General features: G+C 36.3%; 1 protein-coding gene across 7 annotated transcripts in view; it reads left to right on the top strand.

The window, feature by feature from the left end:
* The window catches only part of ZDHHC14 (zinc finger DHHC-type palmitoyltransferase 14), a 97583-nt gene that overhangs the window by 57396 nt on the left and 15249 nt on the right, over positions 1 to 24938 (top strand). For 6 of the 7 annotated variants that reach the window (XM_069010606.1, XM_069010605.1, XM_069010609.1 and 3 more), the window contains 3 exons: positions 7079 to 7237; positions 18071 to 18208; positions 21833 to 21881. In XM_069010606.1, the coding sequence (XP_068866707.1) occupies positions 7079 to 7237; positions 18071 to 18208; positions 21833 to 21881 (346 nt within the window). The remainder of the gene's footprint in view (positions 1 to 7078; positions 7238 to 18070; positions 18209 to 21832; positions 21882 to 24938) is intronic. The other variant, XM_069010610.1, reaches the window with a different exon arrangement.

The raw sequence follows: 24938 nt of genomic DNA, 5'->3' as shown, positions 1-24938 counted from the left end.
GAGACTTACAGACTTAGTCTTACCCTGCCCTACTTGTCTCTGTGGGAAACAGCCTCCCAGAAATTATTACAGATGCTCTGAGAAACAGTTGTGTCCCAAGACAAGGAATTATGATTTAAGAATGCTATTTTAATCAAACTTTATTTTTTTGCATTAGAAAGCATAGAATAGGATGAGCTGATTAGAGAGAATGGTTCTCAAAATAAGACCTTCTAAAGAAGCTGGCAGTACTTCATCCTTTCAGGTGACTTTCTGGAAACAGGGTGGTCATACTGAGAGTGAAAAATGTTTCTATCTAGGCTATCAGCCTTTTTCAGGTGAAGATGGGGAACTAACAGAGCTGTGATGCAACTATTTCCACCCCCTGGGTACAGGAATGCAAAGCAGTTATTTCTTGAGAATTTGCTGTGTTCATAGAAAAACAAAAAGTGAAAAGAATTTTAAAAAAGGAAATTGTCCAAAAACAAAAGGAACTTCTTTTATTCAAAAATATTATATTAAATGTGGATCATCAAGCTATCCTCATACAGAGGAAGGTTGGGAAGTGTAAAAAGAGGCCATTCTGACTGTATTTGATTGTAGTCAAAAAGGTACTAGTGTCAGAAGTCATGGTAGTTTCTGAAGGTCAGTATAAAAAGGTGGCACAAACATATTGGGAAAGCATGGGAAAGGCAAAAGGAGAATAAAGTCAGTTACAATCAGCAAGGAACAGTAGAAGGCAACAGGACAGGCTCTGTTAGAGGTCAGAGGAAGAAACAAAATCTGAAAGCATGCTGTGTAATTGGGAAATGAGAAATAGCAGAGGACAATCTGAAGGATTCAACACTTCTTTGATCTCAGAAGATAATTTGTACACTTCTTGACAGCTGATAGAGCAGGTCAGAAGAAAGAGAGTAGTTGTAGTTTAAAAGTCTGTTAATCTACTATAATATATCATTATTGGCTTATCCTAGTGTTCTCCTTTAATAGAAATCTGTCAATTCTATCACTACAAACTATTACCTGTCTGGAAAGATATGGATTACACTGCTAAATGACCAAATTATAAGAATTAGGACTATCATGGGTTGGCATTTATGGCTATTTAAGTCTCAAAACAAGCAATAAAGAATTTCAAGAGCAAATCAAGTGTAACCAAACTGATGTCCTTCGTTGAAAGAGTAACTGTCTTGTGGGAAAGAAGAGGATGTGCTTAATTTCTCACTCTAATTAAGGTCTTGAAAGTGTCCTGCATAGGATTCTTTCTATGTAAGTTTTGGAAATAAGTTTTAGATGAAACTGCCACAAAGTCAATAAGCACCTTTCCAAAAAGACACGCTAGTGGCAAATGGTAAGTGCTCAAGTAGGACCTTTCAGAGACTGACTGTGGGCTCATGAGGAATATGCTTAACTCTGAAGTTGATGCTGAGGTGGAGAAATTTGCAGTCACTGGGTTTGATGGTTTGGGGGTTTTTAATATATTTTAAATAGTCTGAGCAACTTTAGGGAAAAACCACAAAGTATATGAATACAAGTGGAAATCAAATACTAGTGGAGAGGGGTCTAAGTAGTGAATGGTGCAGGAAGAGGAGACTTGAGTATTATTTCCAAACAGATTAAGTTAGCATTGTGATTTGACAAAAAGGGGAAATACTTTTTGGGACATGTTGGAAGAAGAGTTGTTGCATGAACCAGAAGAAGTGACATTCTGTGATACCCAGTGGTGACGAGGGCTCAGTTTACTGTCTGGTTTTCCACAACGTGTGTAGGAACTTAAGAGGAAGGCAGCTAAACAGAGAAGTCTAGAAAACAGGACCTGTAAGAATATTTCATACATACATGCCTTTGGCCATAGAGAGAGGAGGAGCAAAAGTCTTAAAATACTCTAGTTCGTTGGGGTTTTCATGTAGTGTAATAGAACAAAAGCAGCTAGATGCATGAGGCTTATATAATGAAAAATCACTGAAGGTGACTTTATTTGCTATAAAAGTGCTATAATTTCACTGAAATGCAGCAGAATTTTTTCTTTATTTAAATGCAGCATTAAACTTACTGAAGTAGTATTTTTATTTAAATTATAACTTTCAGTAAAAATGAAAAGTCATTATTTCCAGGGGTACCCCAGCTGTAATTGCATTCTTTTCATGATGCGTATAAGCATGGCTTCTGCAATGACACAAAATATTATATTGAGAGGGGCTGTTTTTTCTTTGTAAACATAAATACTAGGAGCAGCCTTATTTTGTAGCCTATTTTCAGTTATGATATGTGTTTCTTTTACTTAGGTTAGTGTTAAGTCACTTCAAGTGGGAAATAGTAAACTTTTGAAGATGAAGGCTTAGAAGGATAACCCAGTCCAGGAGAGTGGGTTTTATAGACAGGAAAGCATTTGTCCAGTTGACATATACAAGTTTAACAATCCTTCCACAATATCAATCTTGTTTGCATCAGATATGTGATGCAGATAAATGAAAAGATGGTCATGGTAATTTATCCTTCCAGCCTTAAAATACTTTGGATTTTTCTTCAGGCCAACTGTCTTAAGTTCTGTGTATCTTCCTTATTTAATCAGTGCAACCAGCTTAGGCCAGTTCACAGCCCAGTTTCTGCTTGCTTGCTTTCGTGTTTCCAAAGCACTGAACTCAATGTATGAGCTACACCAGCACACCATCTCTGCAAATCGTTTATGTCTTGGCTGTCTAATTTATGCTGATGCTCAAGGCCACATTTGACACTCCTTCACAATTCCTTGTCTTTCATTTGTTTTGAAATGCACAATTTGATTTCATTATAGCCTTATAAAATTAAATCTGTGCCAAAGCACAGGCATTTCTTAGAACTGGCAATGGCCTGAACAAATCTATACCATTTGTGGTTATCACATGTTTTGCAGTCTTTCCAAAGGTGGGATACCAGCTTCCTAGGCTTTTAGTTGCCTGATACTGCACTCTTTAAACAACATTCTTAAAATAAATATTATTAAATTTGTGTGTCAGGTAAGTCTTAGCTCTTCCTGTCTGTGCTTTCCCACTAAAGATTACATTTCTTTCTGGGAACGAGCATACCTTTCACATGAAGTTTTGGCCTTCAAGAAGATCATGCAACTCTACCTTTAAGAAAATAATACATGATTTCAGAAAAATCTAAGGCAGCAAGTCTTTAAAGTCAGGAGCAATATGTAGTCAGTATCTCTTGTTGGCTATCAGATGAAGAACTATGTGAAGAATGCAGTTAGCTGCTGGCTTCAGTCTAAGCCAGGTTCCCAGTATTGTTTGTCCCTGAGATTACTGTCCTGAAATGAGCATTTTATTGAAGTTCTCTTCCCTCCAAGAAATAAATTACTCTTCTGTCTTCTAGCCCACTTTTGTTAAGCATGTAGCTTAAATTTAAGTGGTTAAACACAGAGGAAGACATTTCTTAGAGGTTTGCCTTGTTGTAGGGCTTTGTTTTGCTTTGGTTGGGGTTTTTTTCCTATTGTTTTTCAGGTGTTAGAGGTTATACATAAAGATTTTTTTCATTACATTTTCATTTAGTTCTCAGGAAACATTGCAATTGTTTCAATTTACTGACTTCTCTAATAATATTGTTTGAAGATTGAAATTGTGTCCTTTGAAAGTTGTCAGCAAACCTTGCATGATATGGTTGTGAGGTTTGTATAGAGACAATGTAGGGATGTCTTCTAGAGCCTGTTTGTCTTAGGTTGTTAGGAATATTGACCAAAAAACCCAACTCTTGATTGAGCAGAAGAATCCTAGTGATATGTATACAAACTTGCAGCTTCTGTCTTTCCTCAGCACCACCTACTTATTTGCAGCAAAATAAATTGAGAAATCTTAAGTGGAGTTTGTTGTCTCATTAGAAGGTTGCTAGGCTGTCCTGTATCTCCATTAAATACTTGGAGTGTCTTTCTTGGAGCGGTTCAGGTCTCTTGGTCCTGCAAGGACATGGATTGCATATATGGGGGTTTTGTAATACAGTAATAAAAATGCTGGAGCCCCATCTAGTGCATGAACAGTTAACCCTACTAGAGAAGTTACAAAATGTGCCAGAACAGAGAGGATGGATGGCAATCCCATTAGTGGCTAAATTTTAGCCTTTTTGTGAAAGAACTTGCATTATGAGAAAAATGTTGTAGTGGTCAAACACAGTTTATTTGAGGAAGGTGATTCCGTAGAGGTTAATCTTGCTGTGCCTCAAAGAGACCTTCTATATTGGAAGATTTAACTGTGTTAGACTCCAAGTATGAGCAGTCAAATTGAAGGTGAATTAACAGCCTGAAAATTCACAGTGAGGACATGTTTAGTACATTTAGGTTAGATAAATTGTATTAAATCCAAGCACATTTGACCTTGCTCACAGCTTGTTTCCAGGAAAAAGATGTTAGTAAATAGAAAGACTGGAACATTCAGGTTTGATGATGTAATTTAGGATTTTGAGTAGAATTCTCAGCCCATGGAAAGTCAGAAAGACTGTTTACTTTGATTTGATTTGCATCAGCTTTCACCCTTGGATTTCGAGATTAATTCACCTTGAAGAGCTAGGATTTGCTGTCTCTGTGAACTTCCCTGCAAATGTTTGGGAGGAAGTCCTCTTAGAAGACCAGTGTTGTAAATATAATGGGCTGGACAGTAGTCTCACTTCTCCACCAGAGAAGACAGAAGTTGCCTTTGAGATTCTGCCAGAGCCCATTTAAAATAATTGCAATGCACTTTCTGAACTTCTTGAAAGGGAGGAGAAATACTGGGTTTAGTTAATGTGCATTTTATAAAATAAATGTTTATCTAGGAAAAAGAATATTTTTCTTCTAAACAATTCCCCTTGACTGGTTTAAGTAATTTTCTTTCAATGATCATGTACATACTCAGGAATAATAAGATTTTGTAAAATAAAAAAATCTGAAATATTACTGTTATTTTAGGAAATACAGTGCATCAGTATTCCTAGCAGTATAGAAGGCTACACCTAGATGAAATTCAGGTTTTATTAGTATTTTTTATAATTATGCACCTAAATTTGAGTATCACATTTAAATCTTTAGTTTATTAATTAGTATGCCATGCCAGCATGTGTTAAATGCTTTATTCAATAAAAAAAATAACTAGGACTAACAACCTATATCTATGTTCCCAGTTTGTCTTGACCAAAATATGGTCAGAAATGGATGTAGCAGTGTCTTTTGTAATGCCCAAGGATTTCTAGAAGGACTATGACTATTACAAGCCTCTTGGTTATAACATCACCAGAAGCTTTTTTAATGTAATGTGAATTATAAGAAATTCTTCCCTGTCTTCTGGATTTAGGAAACATCCATGTCTCTCTAAAGATTTAAATAGTATAAGCACAGTTGTTCTGTGCCTTGCAAAGAACATCTTTTCAGCTTATATGGTGAAATACGTTGGTAGCTTGTAAAGCGATACTTATTTAAGCAAAAATATTTGTTGAGTAGTATTGGCCTTGAGGTCAAAGTCAGTATAACTGATAGTTCTGGGAACCACACAGTAATCCATGCTTCCACGTGCAGATTATAGGACCTGGCCAAGCCTCACAAGCACATTGCAGGAGTTGATTTAGATCCAACACAAGTGAATGTCTATACCTCATCAAGCTGTAGGAGACTGCTTTTAAGCTGCTCTTTCTTCAGTATTCACCCCCTCATTCTCATAATGGATGTCTAGGAGCTTTATACCCAGATTCCATCTGTCTCAGCTATTGCTCCCTTCATTTCATCCTCTTCTCCATGAGAGTTTTCTGAAGTCTGGTTGTTTCAATGGTCAAGTTTACAATGGTGTCACACAAAGACTTTTATTTATGCATATTTATGGATCATATTTATGGGTGAGCACATTGCAGAAGAGAACTCCTTAAGTTGGATTTTCTGCCAAATCAGTACGTTGTATAATTGCACCTTTGCTAGCACAGCTGTGCTCTTGCCAGTTTGAATACCTTGCTAGGTGGGAGGCTTTCTTGTTGCCCTCTTGGAAAATACATAGTTTGTAGGCTGTATAAGTGTCAGAAATCATAACTGTGGGTGATATTTCTAATGATTTGAGCTCAAATACAAGTCATAGATCTTTTAGTAACAAGCCCCACATGAAAGGGGGACAGCTTAAGACTGAATTGTTCAAGTGATTTGACTGTGACTTTGGAATGTATTTTCATTCATATATTAGAAAATATTTCCCTATTGTCTTAGCTGTTCTGGTATCCAGGTGTAATAAATTTAGGGGTTTTTTTTCAGTTCTGTGGTTTGATTTGATAAACCTTGAACAGATAAACCTAGAAAAAGGCACCACTTTTACATGTTGAACTTCCAGATAAAGCTCAGCTTGGACAAAATCAAGATTTAATGATTTAGCCTAATCTGTCCTTTAGTTGCTGGAAAAATTATTGATAGTATCCTAAAATAAAATAAAAGGAGGCTTAGAAACCCAAAACTCTACCACTTGTATCAAACGAGGTAGTTGGAAACTGGTTTTATGCAACAAACAAAGGTGTGTAGAAGTAGCAGTGGGAGTTGGGTATTCAAATTTCTAAACAGCAAAAGTTGTAAAATATGTTAGTGGATGTGCTCCATTATATCACAGCATGCAAGAAATCTCAAGATACACCAGGCTCGGATGACAGAGCTGCTGGGTTTAAGTAAATGTGCAGATTCTCTACTAGGCTGTAGAATTTCTGCAGCACTTCTAGGGAGACTTTTTGTTACTAGAGGAATTCTGAAAAAATGTAGGAAGATTCTAAAGGTAACTTTTCCAAGTTTTGCTATCCTACACCAGTAGTTACAGTTGGCTTTAATATATTGTCTGAGAACTACTAGGGGGTATGAAACTGTAAGAATTTTGGGATCAAGGTCATTGTCAGCATTTGAAAATTGGGTTTGGATAGTTTCTTTGATTCAAATTGATTGGCTTTGGATGCTATTTGCAATGAAATATCTCTTTCCTACTTGTTACTCAAAGAGAATTAGAAGGGGAAAAATTGTTTATTATAAATGTGTTAATATAAATTTGAAATTTCCTATAGATTGCCATCAAGGACAATTCTGTTCATACATCATAGCTCGTGTGAGACATTTCATGTCTTGTATTTTCATGTTTAGATATAGCAAATGGCTCCAGTTCAGGAGGATATCGCCCCCCTCCCAGAACAAAAGAAGTGATCATCAACGGACAGACAGTGAAACTAAAATATTGTTTTACTTGCAAGATTTTCCGCCCACCTCGTGCCTCACATTGCAGCCTTTGTGATAACTGCGTAGGTGAGTAAAAAAATGTATGGCATATGTTCAATTTAGTAGCTTATATATTGTTATGAATACTTTTCATAGGAGACAGAAAAAAAACAGAGTTAGTGACAAGATTACTCATGAGGTAACTTGCTCTGTTCATCTTTCTTTCCTACAAGATCTGTTAAATGTTAAGAATTTTAGAGGAGGCAGAAAAGGAGACTTGGCCTAGCAGATGTTGCAAATCTAAGAAGAGAAATTATTTTCTGATGCATACATCGTTCCTAACCTGCCCTAATGGCAAAGAGCACACCTTACTCGAATAGGGCCACATACAAAGTGCAATGACCTTTCCAAGCTTTATGGGAGTCTCAGAATTGTTGTCTTCACCAAACTAAATTGAGGGCAAGGAGCTGCTTCTCCCGTTCATTAGTAACTAACTGTAAGGCATGGTTCACATGGTTAGGGCTGTATGACCAAAATATACACTGTAGGTGAGTCTTACCTTTGAGCAGTTTTATGACTAGAAGTACCTAAGTCAGAATTCATAAGAAATTACTGGGCAGACATGCTATTTTGAGAGTAAGTAGATGTTGTCAGGACCTAAGCGTATTTTATAATGATAGGGTTGGTTTTTTTCTCTCTGAACATTTTGTCCTTTTTCATTACTGTTTTCCATGGAGGTCAGACAAGGTGATTAAGATATGCTTGGATTTAAAAGCAAACCAAAAAAACCCTAGCAAACAAATCTGAGTAGTTTCCAGTTAATTAGATCACATTTGCAGTTTAGTGCAGTTGATTAGCACACTGTTGAGCCTGGATCTTACGCATTCAAGAAAATAATGTAGAAAGATGTCTCCAGCCGAGAAATGTAATTGCAGCATTCAACAGAGATTTTTAAATATAAAGCAGTCATTGGAAGAATTGGAGTTTTGTGTTTAGATGATACTCATTTAGTATCACAGTGATACTTTTCACTTACATCACAGTGAAAAGCTTATTAGCCTTTTGGCCCTATAGAATTGATTGGTATCTGTAGATGGTTCCTTCAGTGAATTCATTTTTTTGATGTGCTACAATTTTGTAAGTGTTGCAAAAGCTTTTGGGCTTGCTTTTATTGAGCAACTAGGGATGTTTATGAATTGCAGTTGGCCCATTTTTCAGAAAAATGTTTTAGCAAATGTGTAACCTAAACGTTAGTGTTGTGATATTGCTCAGCAAACTTGATAATATGTAAATACAGTTGTTGACCAGTGCGATACATAGAAGTTGAAAGGCTGTTGTCTTTACCAAGAGGAAAAATAAGAGCAACTTCCCCCGTACAACCTGAGGCTTATTTTAAAATAATGTTTTGGTTTTTTAATACGCAGGTATGAAGGATTTTTCTATAGGTTATTCTGTAATCTGTGTCCTTTTTATACACATCTGGAAAACCTATTCTGTGAAACATACAATTAGTGATGGCAGGGAAACAACTTACACAGTCTTCTGATCATGTCTGTGATGAAATAACAGATGTGAATTATTATGAATATTTATCAGAAGAGTCTGAGCAAATGACTTATATAACTGAGATGTCCTTTCTGCTCTTAAGATAGTTGTCATTTCCTCTTACGTATTTTTAAATTTGGAGTTATTTGTTTGAAAGTAATTAAATGGATTTACTGTGGTTTTTCTCCTCAGTGTTTATAATGGGAATTACAATAAACTGACTTCTTCGGAATACACTGTATAGTAGTTTTGTTTCCTGATTAGATACATGTGTTTGTCATATAAGTATTCAGGTGTACTGTATGCAAAAAGAGAAATCTACAAGTACCTGCAACTAAGTTTCTATTGAAAATAGGTGTTAAGAAAATTGGATAGCTCATGTACCTGTGGAAATCTAACAGTCTGAGAGTGCACACTTAATCAGAGTGTGTTATGCAGTTTGCCATCACTCTTAAGTTAGGATTGTCTATATAATGATGCTTTTATTTAGTTTCTGAATAAATCTTTTAATAGCAATGAGTGTTCTTGTGCCACTGTTTGTTAGTTCCTTCTTGAAGTAACTAAACCTATGCACAAGTAGTCCTACTTCATATGCATATGGATATTTAAGTAACTTATGCTATTTAAACATAACATGATACTTAAGCAGCTCACTACAAGTATGGCCATGCATTCCTTTTTACCACATAGTTTCGAAAGATTTTGCTGCAGTTACAAACCAGCTGCAGAGACTACGTGGTACAGGAATAGGGTCTGTCTTCAAACCAGTACTCACTGCTAAGAAAAAACAGTATGCTGCTTTTACCTAAAGGTGTCTTACGATACTTGGCCAATGAATGCAGTGTGAAAGGTTCTTTCATTCTGTGTTCTATTAATGTTTTTTATTCTGTAAGGAATCTATTGCAGCATTTTAAATATGTAAGTACATGCCAAAATCTTACTCTGGTTTTTTTCTGTCTAGTTGTTTAGTAAGTATATCTGTTACTTGTTACCTTGTTTGGTTTTTGTTTCATCACTGTATTTTATAAACATCCGTGTGGTATTTGTAGATAAAAATAACAAATAGCTTAAAATAAGAAAAAGAAGAAAAGAGCTAATTTGAGTTCTAGCCATGGTAATACTTCAAACTCCTTTAGCTCTACAGTATTTTCCTAGTAGTATCCAGAAAAATCTGTATTTTCATACAAATGTAGTTTGTTCTGTTTATGTAATACTTTAAAAAGTTTGGTTGAGTAAGTGTTCCCTGAAGCACATACCTTGGGTGTATTCCTGATTTGCTTTCTTTACTGCCTCTGTGAATGTCAGTTGGAAGTTAGCCCTTCAAGGGTTTTGTGTACCATTATGTTGCTTAAGAATTACAAATGAATTAAACATAACATGTATCTGAACACAAGAGATAAAGACTTCAGGAAAAAAGTAGCCAAACCAGACATAAGTTCTGAGCTCAAGCTAGTTACTGCTGTGTTTTGACAAGAGGTTTTGATTGCACTGTGTAATGCTAGAAAGAAGGCAGTGGTTGGACTTGCTTCTGAAGTGACCAAATGGCTTCTTTTTAGTTTATTTTTGGTCATTGCAACATCAACTGTGTAATATCCTTTTTTTTTTGTTTGGTTTTAATAAATAATTTTTGTTTTGTTTAATTTGATTTCTATAATGAAAGCTGAACAAGAAGCAGGTGGCTGTATCTGGACAATATGGGGAAATAATTCCTAAAGCACACATAACATATAACACAGACAATGTAAGACAGAGTGAGAATTACCAATGTCTTCTGGGGAGAAGCTTTTCCTTGTCATTACTCAGATACCACCATCTTCCAGCCTGAAGAACACAAATTACTTCAAAAGCAGGCTGAGAGGTCACATTGTAACAGTCTGACTTTTATAATGCAGACAATGTGTCTGAGAGTAATTTTCTCAGGGCTTTGTAGTCCTTTATAATCGATGTGTATTTACTTCATGTCAGGACTTCGGTTTGCTTGGTTTTAATTCTATTCTGTAGCACTCTTTCTTCATTACCTTATTATTTCCTTTCTTGCCTTCAGTTCCTTTTCATGGCCTTTGCTTATTTCTTTCCTTACATTTCCTGCAGTGAACAGAGTACAATTTTCACTTCATTTTGAACCTTTTAAACCTTAGCTCTGGTTGTCTTGAAATGACTCTTTTGCTGAACAGCTAAAAGCACAAAGTTGGCTGCTATGACCGTTTTTTTCCTTTTTCTTTTCCTGTGTATTTTTCCAAGTTTTTACAGGTGAGAAATGGCTTGGACTCTTTTTGTTTGGATGCCCCAAAAAGGTAGAACAAGAGACTGCCAAATGGAGTACACACCAGCACTTACAGAAGTGATAAATAATTTAAGACTGTGCCATTTGTATAATTAGATGTACTTTGGAAATTCAGGGAGCATGGCATGTGTGTCAGGGTTTCTAAATCTTAAGCCAAAGGACTGCGAAATATGTCAGAAAGTCTCTTTAAAAAAGAAAATCATATCATAGGTTACTTAAGAGAGGTTGTGGCTTATGCATTGGTCTGAGTATGAAAAAATGCAGAGATGATCAGAACATCTGACTGTGCAAATGATGTTGTAAACCTCAAGGCATCAGAATAAAAATTAAAAGAGAGAAGTCACCAGCTAAGAAAAATTAGGAACCTAAAAAGAGAAACACACATTTACGTTGCAGTAACAATCTGCAAAATGGCTACAAAACTCAAATTCTGGTAAAAGACAGCAGTGGAAGTGTGCTTTCCTGTAGAAAAGAGAGAAACTAATCCATAAACTTTGTGGATGCCCTTACTTGGTAAGGATACTATGCTTCCTCTAGGGACAAATTTGGGGTTTTATAAATCTCTTCGTCCACAGCTGGGTGTGTGTCAGGCGCTCGTCTGGGTATGCCAGAGTACATGTACTGGAGTGGGTATGTAAAGAGATACTGAAGTCCTTCACTGTGCCCTCTTTGTACCTCTCAAAGAGCAGCCATTCTAAACTGCTGCTGCTGCTGCCTTGGAAAACGTCGCCATTAATGTTCCTGCAGTCAAACGAGTTTGTTAATTAGTCAACATTTGTTATATGAGGGTGCAATGCAGTGATCTATATGGCAATACAGTTTAATTACTATGAGCTATCCTAAGGCAATGGCTGGATGTTTTCCTAATAAATCAATTGCTATTTTTATTTTGAAAATTAAGCATGTTTATTTTCTTTTTGTGAATAGCAGTAGTCAGCAACTATTGAAGTTGATTAACATGCAAAAAGTTGACATTGCAACTTATTTTCTTAAAACCTCACCCAAATATCTTAGCTGTCTGGAACAGTTTAAATAGTCATGAAAGTGAAATATATGTTAAGTAGCCCTTGTGTTTGTTTTTCTGATTGACTTTTTGTTGTAGATACCCATGCACATTATTAACTTAATTCAGTAATAGAGGCCCATCTTTCCCAATGTTACATTGCTGTTTCAGTTTGCATCACCTTGTAGAGATTAGTGTCAAGAATGTAATTTGGAGTAAACCTGTGGTGAGTATTTCCCAAATGTAAACACGAAGCTAGAAGACTCTTTCTTTCTGTTTGGTTTTCATGGGGTGTTTTGATTTGGAATCAGTGTACAAAAGTACGTGTGATTTAAAGGATCCATTGTGCATTGTCCATAACAGATGTTCTAAAATAACATCAGCATGCATATAAATGTAACTTGCAATTGGTCTTTTGTTAATCACTGCTTTCTTCGTATAAATTTCTACTCAGATGAGATTTCATTCCACAAAGTGACAGCAAAGGCATTGTCAGGGGAACGAATGTCAGACAGGTGAATGGTGTATAAGTTAAATTGATCCAAGTATTTGATTGCTGTTGCCAGTTGATGGCAAATCCCATCAGCGGGGCTGGTTTTATTAATATGATTAAATAGATAATCTTCTTAGGAATGGCAGTTTCAGTCGGTGAAACTGGACATCAGAGCTAAGGATAGTTTTTATGAATATGCTATGAATATTGGATATAAATTTTTTTGTTATCTTAAATTATCAGATTTTTTGAACTGACTGTAAGGGACTTAAGGCAATGGTTATATTTGCTTTCATGCATGTGTGCATCACTTTCAGCAATTGGGATTGGACTGCTGTATCTTAGAAGAAAATTAATACTCTTTGTAATAAAACGTATTTCTTACATGGACTTCTAAAAGTCACATTTGTTTTCTTAAACATTTCAAGAGCAATCAAATTCTGAAAGTACAGTTTGTCATGCAAAATGTCAAGTCAAGAAGCCTGAATAGATGTGGTCACATCATGACATCATAGTCCTTCAAAAAGCTTTAATTGTCATCATTGTAAATATGTGCAGATGTGTCAGTCTCTCTGCATAATTACTCAGTGTGAGTCCTTGACAATGGACATTGTAGTCCTGTGTTGTACTCCTGCTACTATCAAAAAGTAATTTTGAGTTATCCTGGCCCAGTTGGTTGAGCTATAATGTGACTTCTTGCATGACACAGGATGTGAATAGTGGGCTCTTGACTCTTTCCAGTCATGGGATACGTTTGCATGTTGTAAATAAAGATGGTAACATTCAGTGAATGCCATAAGTTTGTGCATTTGCCCTACAATGCTTTGCTTGCACAGGGTGGAAAAATTACCAAGTGAATTCTAACTTGTGCTCACTGGAATCTCCTACTAATGTGACCTAGATATTTTTGCACCTGTCGACTTCTTGTCTTTGAGTCCTGCCTTCGCATTAAGCTTTAGAAAATGTATGCTGGTGTGCAGTGATCTAGTTGAGCAAAGAATAAAGGAAACAGTTCATAAGTACTGCAAACTGAAGGGCCAAGCTGGCCTACAAATGTTTCATTTAAAAATGCTTTTGTGTTCCTTGTAAATTATAAGGCTTTCATTAAATGTTTTGAAAAAGGAAGGAAAGCATTTGGGTCATTTTGTGCATGGTTTCCTGGAGTGTAGCGATTGGAAAATGGAAGCAGAACATTTAAGGATTTAGGAGTCTACATGCTGTGCTGTGGAAAAGTAGATATTTGACTCTGGTTCTGAGCAGCAAAGAACATGCTTTGGTGTGGCTTCTGAGGGAAACACTCCATTTATAAGACCAATGCCTAGTAAAATGGGAAATGTCCTCAGGTTTGTTTTTATCTGAGATATCCAACAGTTAATGTTTCTTAAGCAAGTTTTAAATGTGTTTCAGGGAAGGTAAAAAATGAGGAATGTCTAAAATATGAAGTAATGTGTTCTTCTGTCATCCAGTTAGCATAGGTTATAAGGTGAGTGTTAATGAGACCATTTAGGTGAGTGTTAATGAGACCACTGAGTCATGCTGACAGCTTGCTACTTTCAAAGGGATTTGAATGTCATCTTTATTTTTGTTTCCCTATTTCCGTGATTCTCTTCTTTGTGCCTTTGGTAGCACACAACCATTGGTAAGTCAGTTTTTCCCACTGATCAATGAACAAAATAATTCCTGGGTTTTTTTTTTCCTGCCAGTTCAGGGAACTGACCTGATTCATCATCAGCTTACACACAGTGAAAGAAGGAAGTGGGATGAAGTGGCAGGAAAGGCAACATGTGACCACCTCTTTCACTGCCACTGAGCTTTTAGACTGGCTCAATTATCTTGTGAAGCCTCATCCTTTGGGGGTGCTGGCTTGTCCTCAGAAGTTATTATCTAAATTCAAAGGTGCTGATCACTTGGGAAAGAGTAATGAAAAAGTCTTTGTTACAGGTTTACTGACAGTTCTTGAAGTTTACCTGTTTGGTTTTCTGTGACTTCTACAGCAGCATTTTTAGTCTCCATTTACTCATCTCTTCTTTTCATTGATGTTTTACATTATGAACTCTTCCCACTTTTTTTCAGTCTTTTTTTATTTGCTTCAGGTTTTGTTCTCAGATCCTGAAAAATTAATCAAAACTGGATTTCTCCTGGCATTGTGATAACTGCTAACCTGTAGTAAGGTTGGTGTCACAGCTAGGCTGAATTAACACTTAGCTGCTTCTGAAAGTGTTATTTCATCCCTTCTCTCACAGTATTCTCACTGCTTCACGTGGGCCAGCTTTGGTGTTTGCCTGATGAGGTGATCTGAGGAGATAGGCAAAAGAAAGTCATCATTTTAAGTTAATCTGGCTCTGTCAACCTACTCCCTGGAGGGTAAAATGAACACCAGGCTTGGCCTAAGAATGGAGAGCCATGAGCACACAGGCAAAAGGCTATTCACAGGACTGCTGAAAGGGTAGAAACTGGGCCATCTGTTCTAGCAGTAGTTCTTAATTAGGTAGATACAAGGTACAGCTGTAAAATCAAGAAGGCAAATATCTTGCTGGTTTTGCTTAAACTTGAGTGTAGGAGGATGATAAATCATAATGTTCTATCCATAGGGTGCTTCAGCTTTCTTCTTCCCTCATAACAAGTTCTAATATACTTTTATTAACAAGAGTTTGTATAACCCATGTTTTAATTCTCTGTGTTTGCCTCAAATATTTTTACATTAACCTTGTCACAAATGTTTGAATACCAGTAGTATGTTAACTATCCAGAACTGCAGTCATCACCTCTAAATAGTCTGTTCTTCATAACAAGAAATTGCATTTCTATTTGCTCTGCATTTTAAGTTCATGAGGGTTAGAATTCCAGTTTTTCTCAGCATCAGTAGTTTTTCATTTATCGGTGAAGTTAAGTCTTAATTTTGCTGCCAACATTGTCCAAGTCAAGTAGAGATGTCAAAGCTTCCTTTACAAAATCATTGGTTCAGTTGCCAGGCATCTGGAATGCTGGAGGTGAACCTTAAGACACTGTGTTACTTCTTCATTAATAGTTAAGTCGACTTTTTCTAAGGAAGAAGAAACAGCCCCACATTTAATAGGTTTTATATTTCTTAACAGCATTTGAAGTTTCTGCTTAGCATTTGTCTCTTCATTCTGCCCAGGTTGGCAGTTTTCTCCTGCATTAATAACTAAGCAGAGCAGCTCACAAGCTGTAAGGTGGTTGTCTCTAAATTGCATTTACGTATTTGTGTTCTGCTGAGTAGAATAATGTCTCACTTTTTAATATACTGTTTTGTGGCCCATGTCACATGCCTTTCTACTTTATGACTGAGAAAAATGAGAAAATGAGAAAAATTTATTTATCATAAGATTCATGTAAACCTTTTAATATGTCTCTTTTTTCATTAGAGTTGATTCCAATTTAACGCTGTAGCAGTGTTTTTTGTATCTGGCCTTTCTGGTCCATTTCTCCTTTATAAACATCTTAGGTAGTTACTTAGCTTCACAATGATTAGCAAGGTATTTTTTGAGAAAGCAGAGCCTTTCAGTTCACCAGGAAAGTTTGAAGATGGAAATTGAAGCGGACCAACAAGTAGGTTAAAAACACCAAATCAGTCTTCAGTAAGTAGTGTGGTTATATACAGGAATGTGTGTTTATAGATAGAGAAGTTGTGTGTATGTGTGTGGTTTTGTCTGCATTTATCCAAATCCATCAAATAGATGTGTGCATAGATCTAAATGTTGCTTCATGACTAGAAACTGAGCTTTATATCAATATAATTCATTTCTTACTGTGTCAGCATAAAAGAGAATGAATGTGTATATACAGAATTCATCTTCCAAGACATGTAATGTATTTTTTTAGCAGTAGGGGACAAAAGTACCCTAGGATTCTGCTCATTAAAATGGCTCTGTAGCTGTGTTTCTTTGTGGTGTTGTTTGCTTATGTGTTGTATATATGAACAAATTTAAATGATGTAGTGTTTATCAGGATATGGGGGCTCATTCAGAAGCACGGATTTAAAGACAAGCACTTTTAGAATGCAATGTCAATTTATTTTGGGAAAACAACTGTAGTGCACTGAGAAAAGTTCAGTAGTATCACCTACCCAGAGTGTTTAGTTCTTGGTATTCTTAGCAGTACTCACTCAGTCAAAGTATTCTGAAGCCTTATCCTAAGAAAGTTTAGTAACTTCACCTTGAATAGCCCTGTTGAAATTTGAAACAGATTTATGGCAGAAACATGTGGTCCAAACAGCTGTCATGCAAAATCATTTAAAAAAAACCCTGAAAGTCTGGTGAACTCAGAAATCCGTTGTGCATGTTGTTTTGATTTTTTTAATGAAGATAATACTAAATACATCCTTCAAGAAAAACCTCGAATATAGGTCTTTAACATAAATCCGTAACTAAAACAAGCTGGTGCACTTGGTCAGATGTGCCTTTTTAACACAGGGCTTAAAGGACTTCGGATTTATAGCTCGCTTTTCCTGTGGAATTACAAATAGTTTGATAGTATGTTAGTGGAGGCATAAAAGTCACAGAAAACAAACCAGGATTTGGACAAGGATCAGAGAGTGAAAGAAAGAGTCAGCATGGATGCATCTGTCTTATGATCTTGGATTTGATGAAAAAAAACCCTTGAAATTCTATCAGTGTAATCCCTCCAAAGTAAAGTTAGGAAATGCAAGTTTGTTTCCTGGGAATAGCTCTGTTTCCATTACCCAGAATACTGGGACGTGGAGGGTGGATCCAGGCTGCCTGAGGAGAAGCAGAGTAAACCATTCCCTCTGCTGCTTTCCAGCACTGAGGCATTTCCCCCATGTTGGGGACACTTGTTTCTGATCCACCCTGGCCTTTCCTATCTCACAAACAAGTTCTTTCACAGAGACAAAGGGAAACAGTTTCGCTTAGTAAAAAGGAGACGGAGCCTATCGTGCAAAGGGTAACAGAGGATGCAGGTTACATCAACCAGTTTTTATACCATGTGTTTAAATTTTAACATTTGAAAAATGTTTGCTGTGAATCATTTTTAATGATCTTGTATGACAGTGTCGAATCCAAGTGGAAAAATAGGTGGTCTAGAATGAAGAATATCTTGAGCGAAGCAATAAAAGGAAGTGGGAAGGTGTAAATATTTCATGCTCCATAATGGATGGATGATATGATAGTAGGCATAAGCTGGAGGTGTGATCATGATAGATGTAAAGGAAAGAACCTCAGAAATTCCAATTTTGAGTAGAAGATGCACTAAAAAAAAGAAACAACCTTGTTTTGAAAAAATCATATACAACTGAGTTGCGAATGCTCCTTATGACAATGGATAAATACATGCTTGCTGGTCTGACTGCACACTTTGTCACAGTAAGGCTGTTAGTTTAACAGGAACTCACCTCAGCCATGCTTTGATTTCTGTAAAAACTATAAGGTTTCATTAAAGTACTCCTTTTTTTCTTTCCTACATTTTGTTCCTTTCTAAATAAGAGCTTCTCTGTGGCTACTTTGCAAATTCCAGTTAAATCATGCATTTTAATATAGTATTCAGAGAGCATTTTTTCGAATAAACAGCATTTTATTAATTGTTTTCCATTTTTTTTTCTTCTGCCTCTCATTTCAGAACGGTTTGATCACCACTGTCCCTGGGTAGGCAACTGTGTGGGGAAAAGAAACTACAGATTTTTTTATATGTTTATTTTATCTCTGTCCTTTCTGACAGTCTTTATATTTGCATTCGTTATCACCCACGTCATCCTTCGTAAGTATGCTGGTGAAATCAGATTACGTATGTAGCCATTTGCTTGAGTTTTTTAAGTTAATATTTTGATCATTCAGGGTTTATTTATTTATTTATTTGTTTATTTGCCTTTTTCTGGAGCTTCACAATCCCCAGTGAGTCCCATTCTGGTCTATAATAGGCCCTGGTCATAGTAGCCATTGGCTTTGCACTGGCTTTATCTTAATGCAGTCTTAATTTTTCAAATTTTTTTTGTCCTTTTATGGATGATTTATTGAAAAAGCATCACATACACTGTATGTTTAAGTATACAGGTAGCATCATTTACCTAAAGAACTTCCGTGTGCTTTTTTTACCTGTAAGCATGGGTCACTTGCCATCCAGACAAAGAGGTAAATTGCTAGAAAATAGATTGGAGCTATACTTTTTGTAGTTTGCTGTTTAGTTTTACACCATTCTCAACCCTATTTTTAACGCGTTATTTTCATTTGCGTAGACATTCTGAGAATAACCAATTCATAATGGAGTGAATCAGAAATATTCATGAGCTTGAGACTGATTTTTATTTGTATTCTGGACTGTGTTTGAGATCAAAAGTCTTTTGGGTACTGTCTTTTCTTTCTATACCCCTAACTTATTTTGCTGACTCCTATATGATGATGATGGTGACATTTATGGTGACAGGTTACATGACTTGTCTTTAAAGACCTTTAGTATGTTGGGGTTTTTTAACCCACTATCACTAGAAGAGTGGGTTTTTTTCACTAATTATATAGGATATTACTATAAAGAGTGCTTCTTTAACCAGTTTGGAAATGTGATCTGTGTATTTTTTTGTATTCTGTATTACAACAGAAACCCGATAGAATAATAATTTCAGTATAAAACATTTATAAAGCTAACTTGATAATGGTAACATTCAGAGAATGTTTTACTGGAAAAATTATGTCAGATTGTGCTCAATTTTCTAAATTGTTTACAACATGCAGGGAAAAGTATTTTAAAGAGCACAATTCCTGCTCTTATTTGTTCCTCACAAAACTATGATGCAAGCACTGAGAAGCTCTCCTATAGCTCGGAATCTAGCTCATAGCTTAGAACTGCAATCCCTAATTTTGAGGGAGTCTGAATGAACAACTTGTTCTCACTACCAGCTACAGCATTTCTAATACCAGTTGGAAAAAGCAGATAAGATGTACATACTGTTTAAAAAAGGAAAATTATTGGAAAAGGAGCATTTGCTGTTAGTACTTAAGTTCTTGTTATTTATCTGGGCATACATGAGTATATACATACCCACCTTTTACATTTAAGAAGAAAGACACATGGGTTTTTTCTACAATCATTGCTAGAGTTCAGTGGTTGAAAACATTCCTAGTCTGACAACTATTTTAAAGATATTTTTCACACTAACCTACCTTCATTTCACAAGGACTTCAGTGCTTTTCTCTTTAGTTTTCAGTATATGAATTATCAATATAATGTCAGTATTTCATGTTCTATATGTCGAGTAGGTTTATCTAGTGGATTTCAAATTTACAGTGTCCATACCTAACTCTTACGTAGGCAAAGAGTGTAATGAATTGTGCCTCTGTGTGGTTGAGAAGCATTTAAGTGTTGTGTAGGTGTTACAGATTACATATAGTAAATGTTAAATGCTGAATTGCCTGTCAGCTGCAAAATATTCTTGTCATGGAGGTTCATTTACCTAGAATGAGATAGAGAAAAACATCCTTAAGCTCTAAAGATTGGTCAGTCCTCAAAGGCAGTGGGAGCAGATATGAAATGTGATTAGTTTCTTGATGTTTAATTGATACACTGGAGCTTCAAACCCAGCTTTCAAATTTGTTTGCTATAGTCTTGAAAGTGTCCAAAAGAGAGTTCTTTACAAATAAAGTTTTCTTATCACTCCACTCTCTCTGTGCTTACCACACCTGTAGAAGTCTTCTTATCTACCTTTTTAACAGTTACCACTCAACAATTTGTGTTCTGTTTTGTAGCTCTGCAGTTCTTTAAATGATTCTAACTGTTAAGCAGGATTCTCAGTTACTTAATCTGAACCTTTGCACTTGGCATTGACTGCTTTTTGTTAGTGTGGCTGAAGAAAGTCTTGGTTTTTAGACCTTACACTATGACCTTCTTAAAGTATTTCAAAGTCATACATAAGTCCTGGTAAAATTATTTTATTATAATGCCTCTTGATTTAGACAAATTTTTAAAATTTGTATATTTTTATAATACATCTTGCAAGCTGGCATTTTATAAATTTTGGTGGGCCTAAGTGGTGATGAGATATAAGATACATCTTTTTGTTTTCTGTGGCCTTCTGAGGCATACATTGGAAATTTGTTCTTTCTAGGTTTCAGAATATATGTACATAACATTATTGAAGATAACAAAACTAATTTGTAAATCAGTTACTGAAGGTATTGTCTTGCAAGATTTTCTTCCGTCTCACCAAGTTGAACACATTTCCAGTAGTAGTTTCTGTCTCCACTGTTACTCATCTCTGAGGCATCAGTATTTCAACTGTTTGTTGCAATGAACAGCCTTCCTCTTGTGATGTTTTGGGAACTGCTTGGAAGGGTGTGACGAGCAGTAGAGTATAGAAATCACACCTATCTGCTGCCACTGCCATTAAGGATCCTAAAAATAGTAAGAAGGCAGGGGAAGTTCCATTAGTCTTGTACCTTGAGACTAAGAACCAATTACGAGAGTCTGAAAAGGCTCAGAAATACAAGGTAAGTAACTTCACTTTTAATGATAAGCAGTAAAATTGGCCAGATAGGTCTAGAGAATAATATTTATTTCTTCATTCTGATCAAGACAAGATTCTTCTCTCCATACAGATCTTCAGATGAATTTAGCTAAGTGGAAAATTTTTGTTGTGGGGAAAACTTCCAGCCGGATGCATTTAAATCATTTATGGTATACAGTGCAGTTCAAACTGTGTGCCTATAGCTATGTCACATTAAGTCAGTTTCTACAACAAGTTCACTTGTTGCAATCAGCAAATTGTCAAATCACCCTTTTTGATTAATATCTCGTGTTTATGGAACCCAGGTGCTTTTGTACTCTGCATGATTCTGCATTTCTAGTTGATGGGCTCATGCTTCTTTTGTGCTCTTTTCAGCTACTAGATTGTCTTATATTTGCCCAGAGGCAACAGTGACCTATTAGAAAAATCTTCTATGTAGGTGAAGTAGAAGCAGAATTATAATCAAGAAAGCTTTGCTTCCAAAACAAAGGATGGAAAATTGAGAATTTGAGTTTATAGAATAAATTTTCCAAGCCAGAAAGTTACTTTGAAAAATGGTATTTCAAAATGAAACAGGAGGTTATAATTTTTTGTTTCCCTATTAGGTCTGAAAAGAACTGGGGTAGTCAGAAATCTTGTTCATGGGAAAGTATGTGTGCATCAATTTGTATGACTGAGAAAATACCCTGCAGATGCTAAACCTGATAACTTACCCAAGGGCTTTTTTGATGCTGTTGTTGCTGAGCAACATATTCTCAGATTCACGTTAGTAAATCTATTCTATGGTTATTTGGTTATTTTCAAATATCAATTGTTTTAACTATAGTGAAAACAGCCTGTAGTCCAGTTTCTTACTTGGCTGGTAATTTTGGGTTCTATTTCTACAGGTTCTCAACAAACAGGGTTTCTCAATGCTCTGAAGGACAGTCCTGCAAGATATCCTTTCAGTGAAATATATTGTAGATTATATTGGCAAATAGCATCTGAGATGTGGTTTTGCTTGTTTTCTTGCTATTGTTGAATGTGTGCTTTTAGACTTTATCAGTTAATGACTTCATCACTTCCTGCACAATAGGATTTCTGGCCACGTGTTGGCGGTAGGAAAGAGGCTACAGCCTGGAGTGGTTTTTATTCTTCATGTTTTGCAAAGCAGTACTCTTGACAAAGATCTGTATTTTCCATGTCCATGAAAAATGCTTCACATTTTGTGATGGAATTCATAAATACATTTTGCACTATACGTGTGCTGTGGTTTCACTACAAGTGTTAAAGAATTGTTCTGCTTTTATAGCTGAAGGTATCCAAAATGGCTGATTCTTTTCAGGAGAGAAAAAGTAGATTTTGGAACAACAAAAACAACATGCTTTCTGTGAAGAATTAGATTTCTGAAACTATTCTTATGTTTTTAGAGAAGTCATTTTCAAATAACAACTTGTGTTAAGTTACATAGCAGTATGTAAATTGCCTACACAGGGACTACTACTGTTGTTCAGCCTGGAAAAGACAAGGCTCTGGGGAGATCTCATTGTGGTCTGTCAGTATATGAAGAGGACTCATAAGAAAAACAGAGACTTCTTAACAGGGCCTGTAGTGACAGAACAATGTTTTAAGCTGAAAGAGAGCAGGTATAGATTTGCCATAACAGAGTTTCTACAATGAGGGTGGTGAGACATGTGAACAGGCTACCCAGAGTTTTGGTCGATGCCCCATCTCTGGAAATGTTCATGGCCAGGCTGGATGGTGCTCTGAGCAACCTGGTCTAGTGGAAGGTGTTCCTGCCCATGGCAGAGGGTTGGAACTGTATTACCTTTAAGGTCCCTTCCAACCCAAACCATTCTGTGGTCCTGTTCTGTAAATGCTCCATGCACTTTTTATCGCTTCATGGGAGTGCTCTGTATATTTTCTAGTGAGTGAGAATGGAATTGGAAAGCAGCTAAAATAATGAGAAAATGGGAAGCTGACAAAACTACTGGTTAGTTTCTGTACAGACAGTAAGCTTCCCGTTCCTTATGTATATGTTTTGAATGGTTCCTGTCTGAAAAAACAGTTTTCACCTCTCACAAAGACACTATAAAAAGAATTCTTTCCCATTTGTCCATTGTGCCTCACACCGTTTGTCTTTCTACATGAAGGCAGGGAGAAAAAACTGTCATTCATAGTTGTGCATTGAGACCTCTTCCCATGTAATTTTCCCAAGTGTCAAATTCTGCAGATACATTTTTTGGTGTGCTTGTATTCATCTGGTAGAATCACTGAGCTGTAAACTCCCTTTTTAAAAAAAGCCATGTTCAGATTTTTTTGCACAAATAATTTTAAAAAGCACAAACAAAGGGTTCTAAATAGCACAATAACTTCCAATTAAAACAATTACAGTCAATTCTTACAAAAGATAATTCAAACTATTTTCAAACTGAGAATAGCTTTCAGTTGTCCTTAAATCAAAAGGTAATTGCTTATGCATTTGAGGATTTTTGTACAGGAACAATGGCCTGATAATTCATAATTTGTGTTCAGAGATGTGCTGCTTTAAAGGGCTCAGTAGCACATCTTACAGAAATACCTGGCTTGATAGTGATATGTTGGATAATTTAAAAGCTTGCTTACAGTTAATAACAGTAAAAAATTAAATTGTCCAAATAGTATAGGGAATGCTGCTTTGGCGACAGTCAATTCAGGCACAGAGAACATTGCCATTTCAGTCTTTGCTAACAACCCTGTGTCAGATATTAAGGGAAAATTATACTATATTATGCTAGTAAGATACTATACCATAATAGGCTAGAAGGTTATACTTCATTGATGAAGGTTATACTTTTTTTGTGTGTTTTTTTTTTAGTTAATGGACTCAGGCTGAATTAGTGGATTCTTGTTAATTTGACTTAAACTACCTCTGCCGTTCTCAAGTTCTTTTTGGATCATGGTGTGGGGAACTGAAAAATGTCCCTTCCTGTGGGGAACTGATAGAGGTCTTGAACTGAAAGGAATTACCTTTTGTGGTTTTTTTCCATAGGAATTACTGTGTGGAGGGAGAAACTCACTTTTCAGTACTCTCTTGAGTGTAGTTGTGGTGAGGAACATCCTGTTAGTGATATATTCAGGCTGCAGGGAGCCCTTTTCCCTCTAAGGTTCTTCTTTTCTAACCTGATAAATCTTCCTCCTGGTGTGTAGATTCTACCCAACCCTGCTCATCTGCAGCCTTCCTTACTATTTCTACTCTCTCAAAGCCCAGTTTGTATTCTGCGTGATGTTTTGGGCTGTTTCCTTCTTTGACACGTTTTGGAACCCTCTGCCAACAGTCAACTTCCTTATCTATTATCCCTTGTACTCTCCTTGGTTTAGCTGTGGCTGTGGCAGAGTCAGAATCAGAGTTCCTGTCTTGTGTTGCTTTGACTTCACACAGCCTGAGGAGGAAATGAGAGACAGAGAGTAGTGAGCCTGCTGCTCAGCAGTGCACTTTGGTCATCCTGCTGCTTTTGGAGCAGATTTGCTCAGAATGCAAATAGCTCTTTTCTGGCTTTAAACCACTCTGATTGAAGTGGATTCTAGGGAAAATTATACAGACACTTCACGTATCTCCCAGTTCATTAGGGATGAGCAGCCCTGCAACACAAAACTCTTCACTTTTAACTAATATTGGGATTTTTTATTGCAAAAATTTATGGCCGTCCATGCCATTTCCAGGCTGTGTGTCTGTGTGTCCTATTTCTCTTCTATTGATAGGTTCAGTGATAAGGATGGTTGTGGTTTTTTTTCCTTGTTCTGGAAAATTTTGAGTTGACGTTGTCTTGGAAACTGCCTTCACCAAAGGTTGGTATGGTTAATATACAGATTATTTTTATCCTGTTCTTTTCTCATAATTTTGCTCCTAGTGATAAACTTTATGTATTTTTCTTGGAACCAGAGCCCTTTGTTCTGTTGATTTGTGTTATCTCCCCAAAAAAACAACCCCCAAATTATTGAAGTGTTGTAGACAATAGCATTCTCAAAGCAGAT

The sequence above is a fragment of the Aphelocoma coerulescens genome, chromosome 3, assembly GCF_041296385.1.
Source record: "Aphelocoma coerulescens isolate FSJ_1873_10779 chromosome 3, UR_Acoe_1.0, whole genome shotgun sequence".
In the NCBI taxonomy this organism is placed as follows: domain Eukaryota; kingdom Metazoa; phylum Chordata; class Aves; order Passeriformes; family Corvidae; genus Aphelocoma; species Aphelocoma coerulescens.
This window is presented reverse-complemented; position numbering and strand designations above follow the sequence as displayed.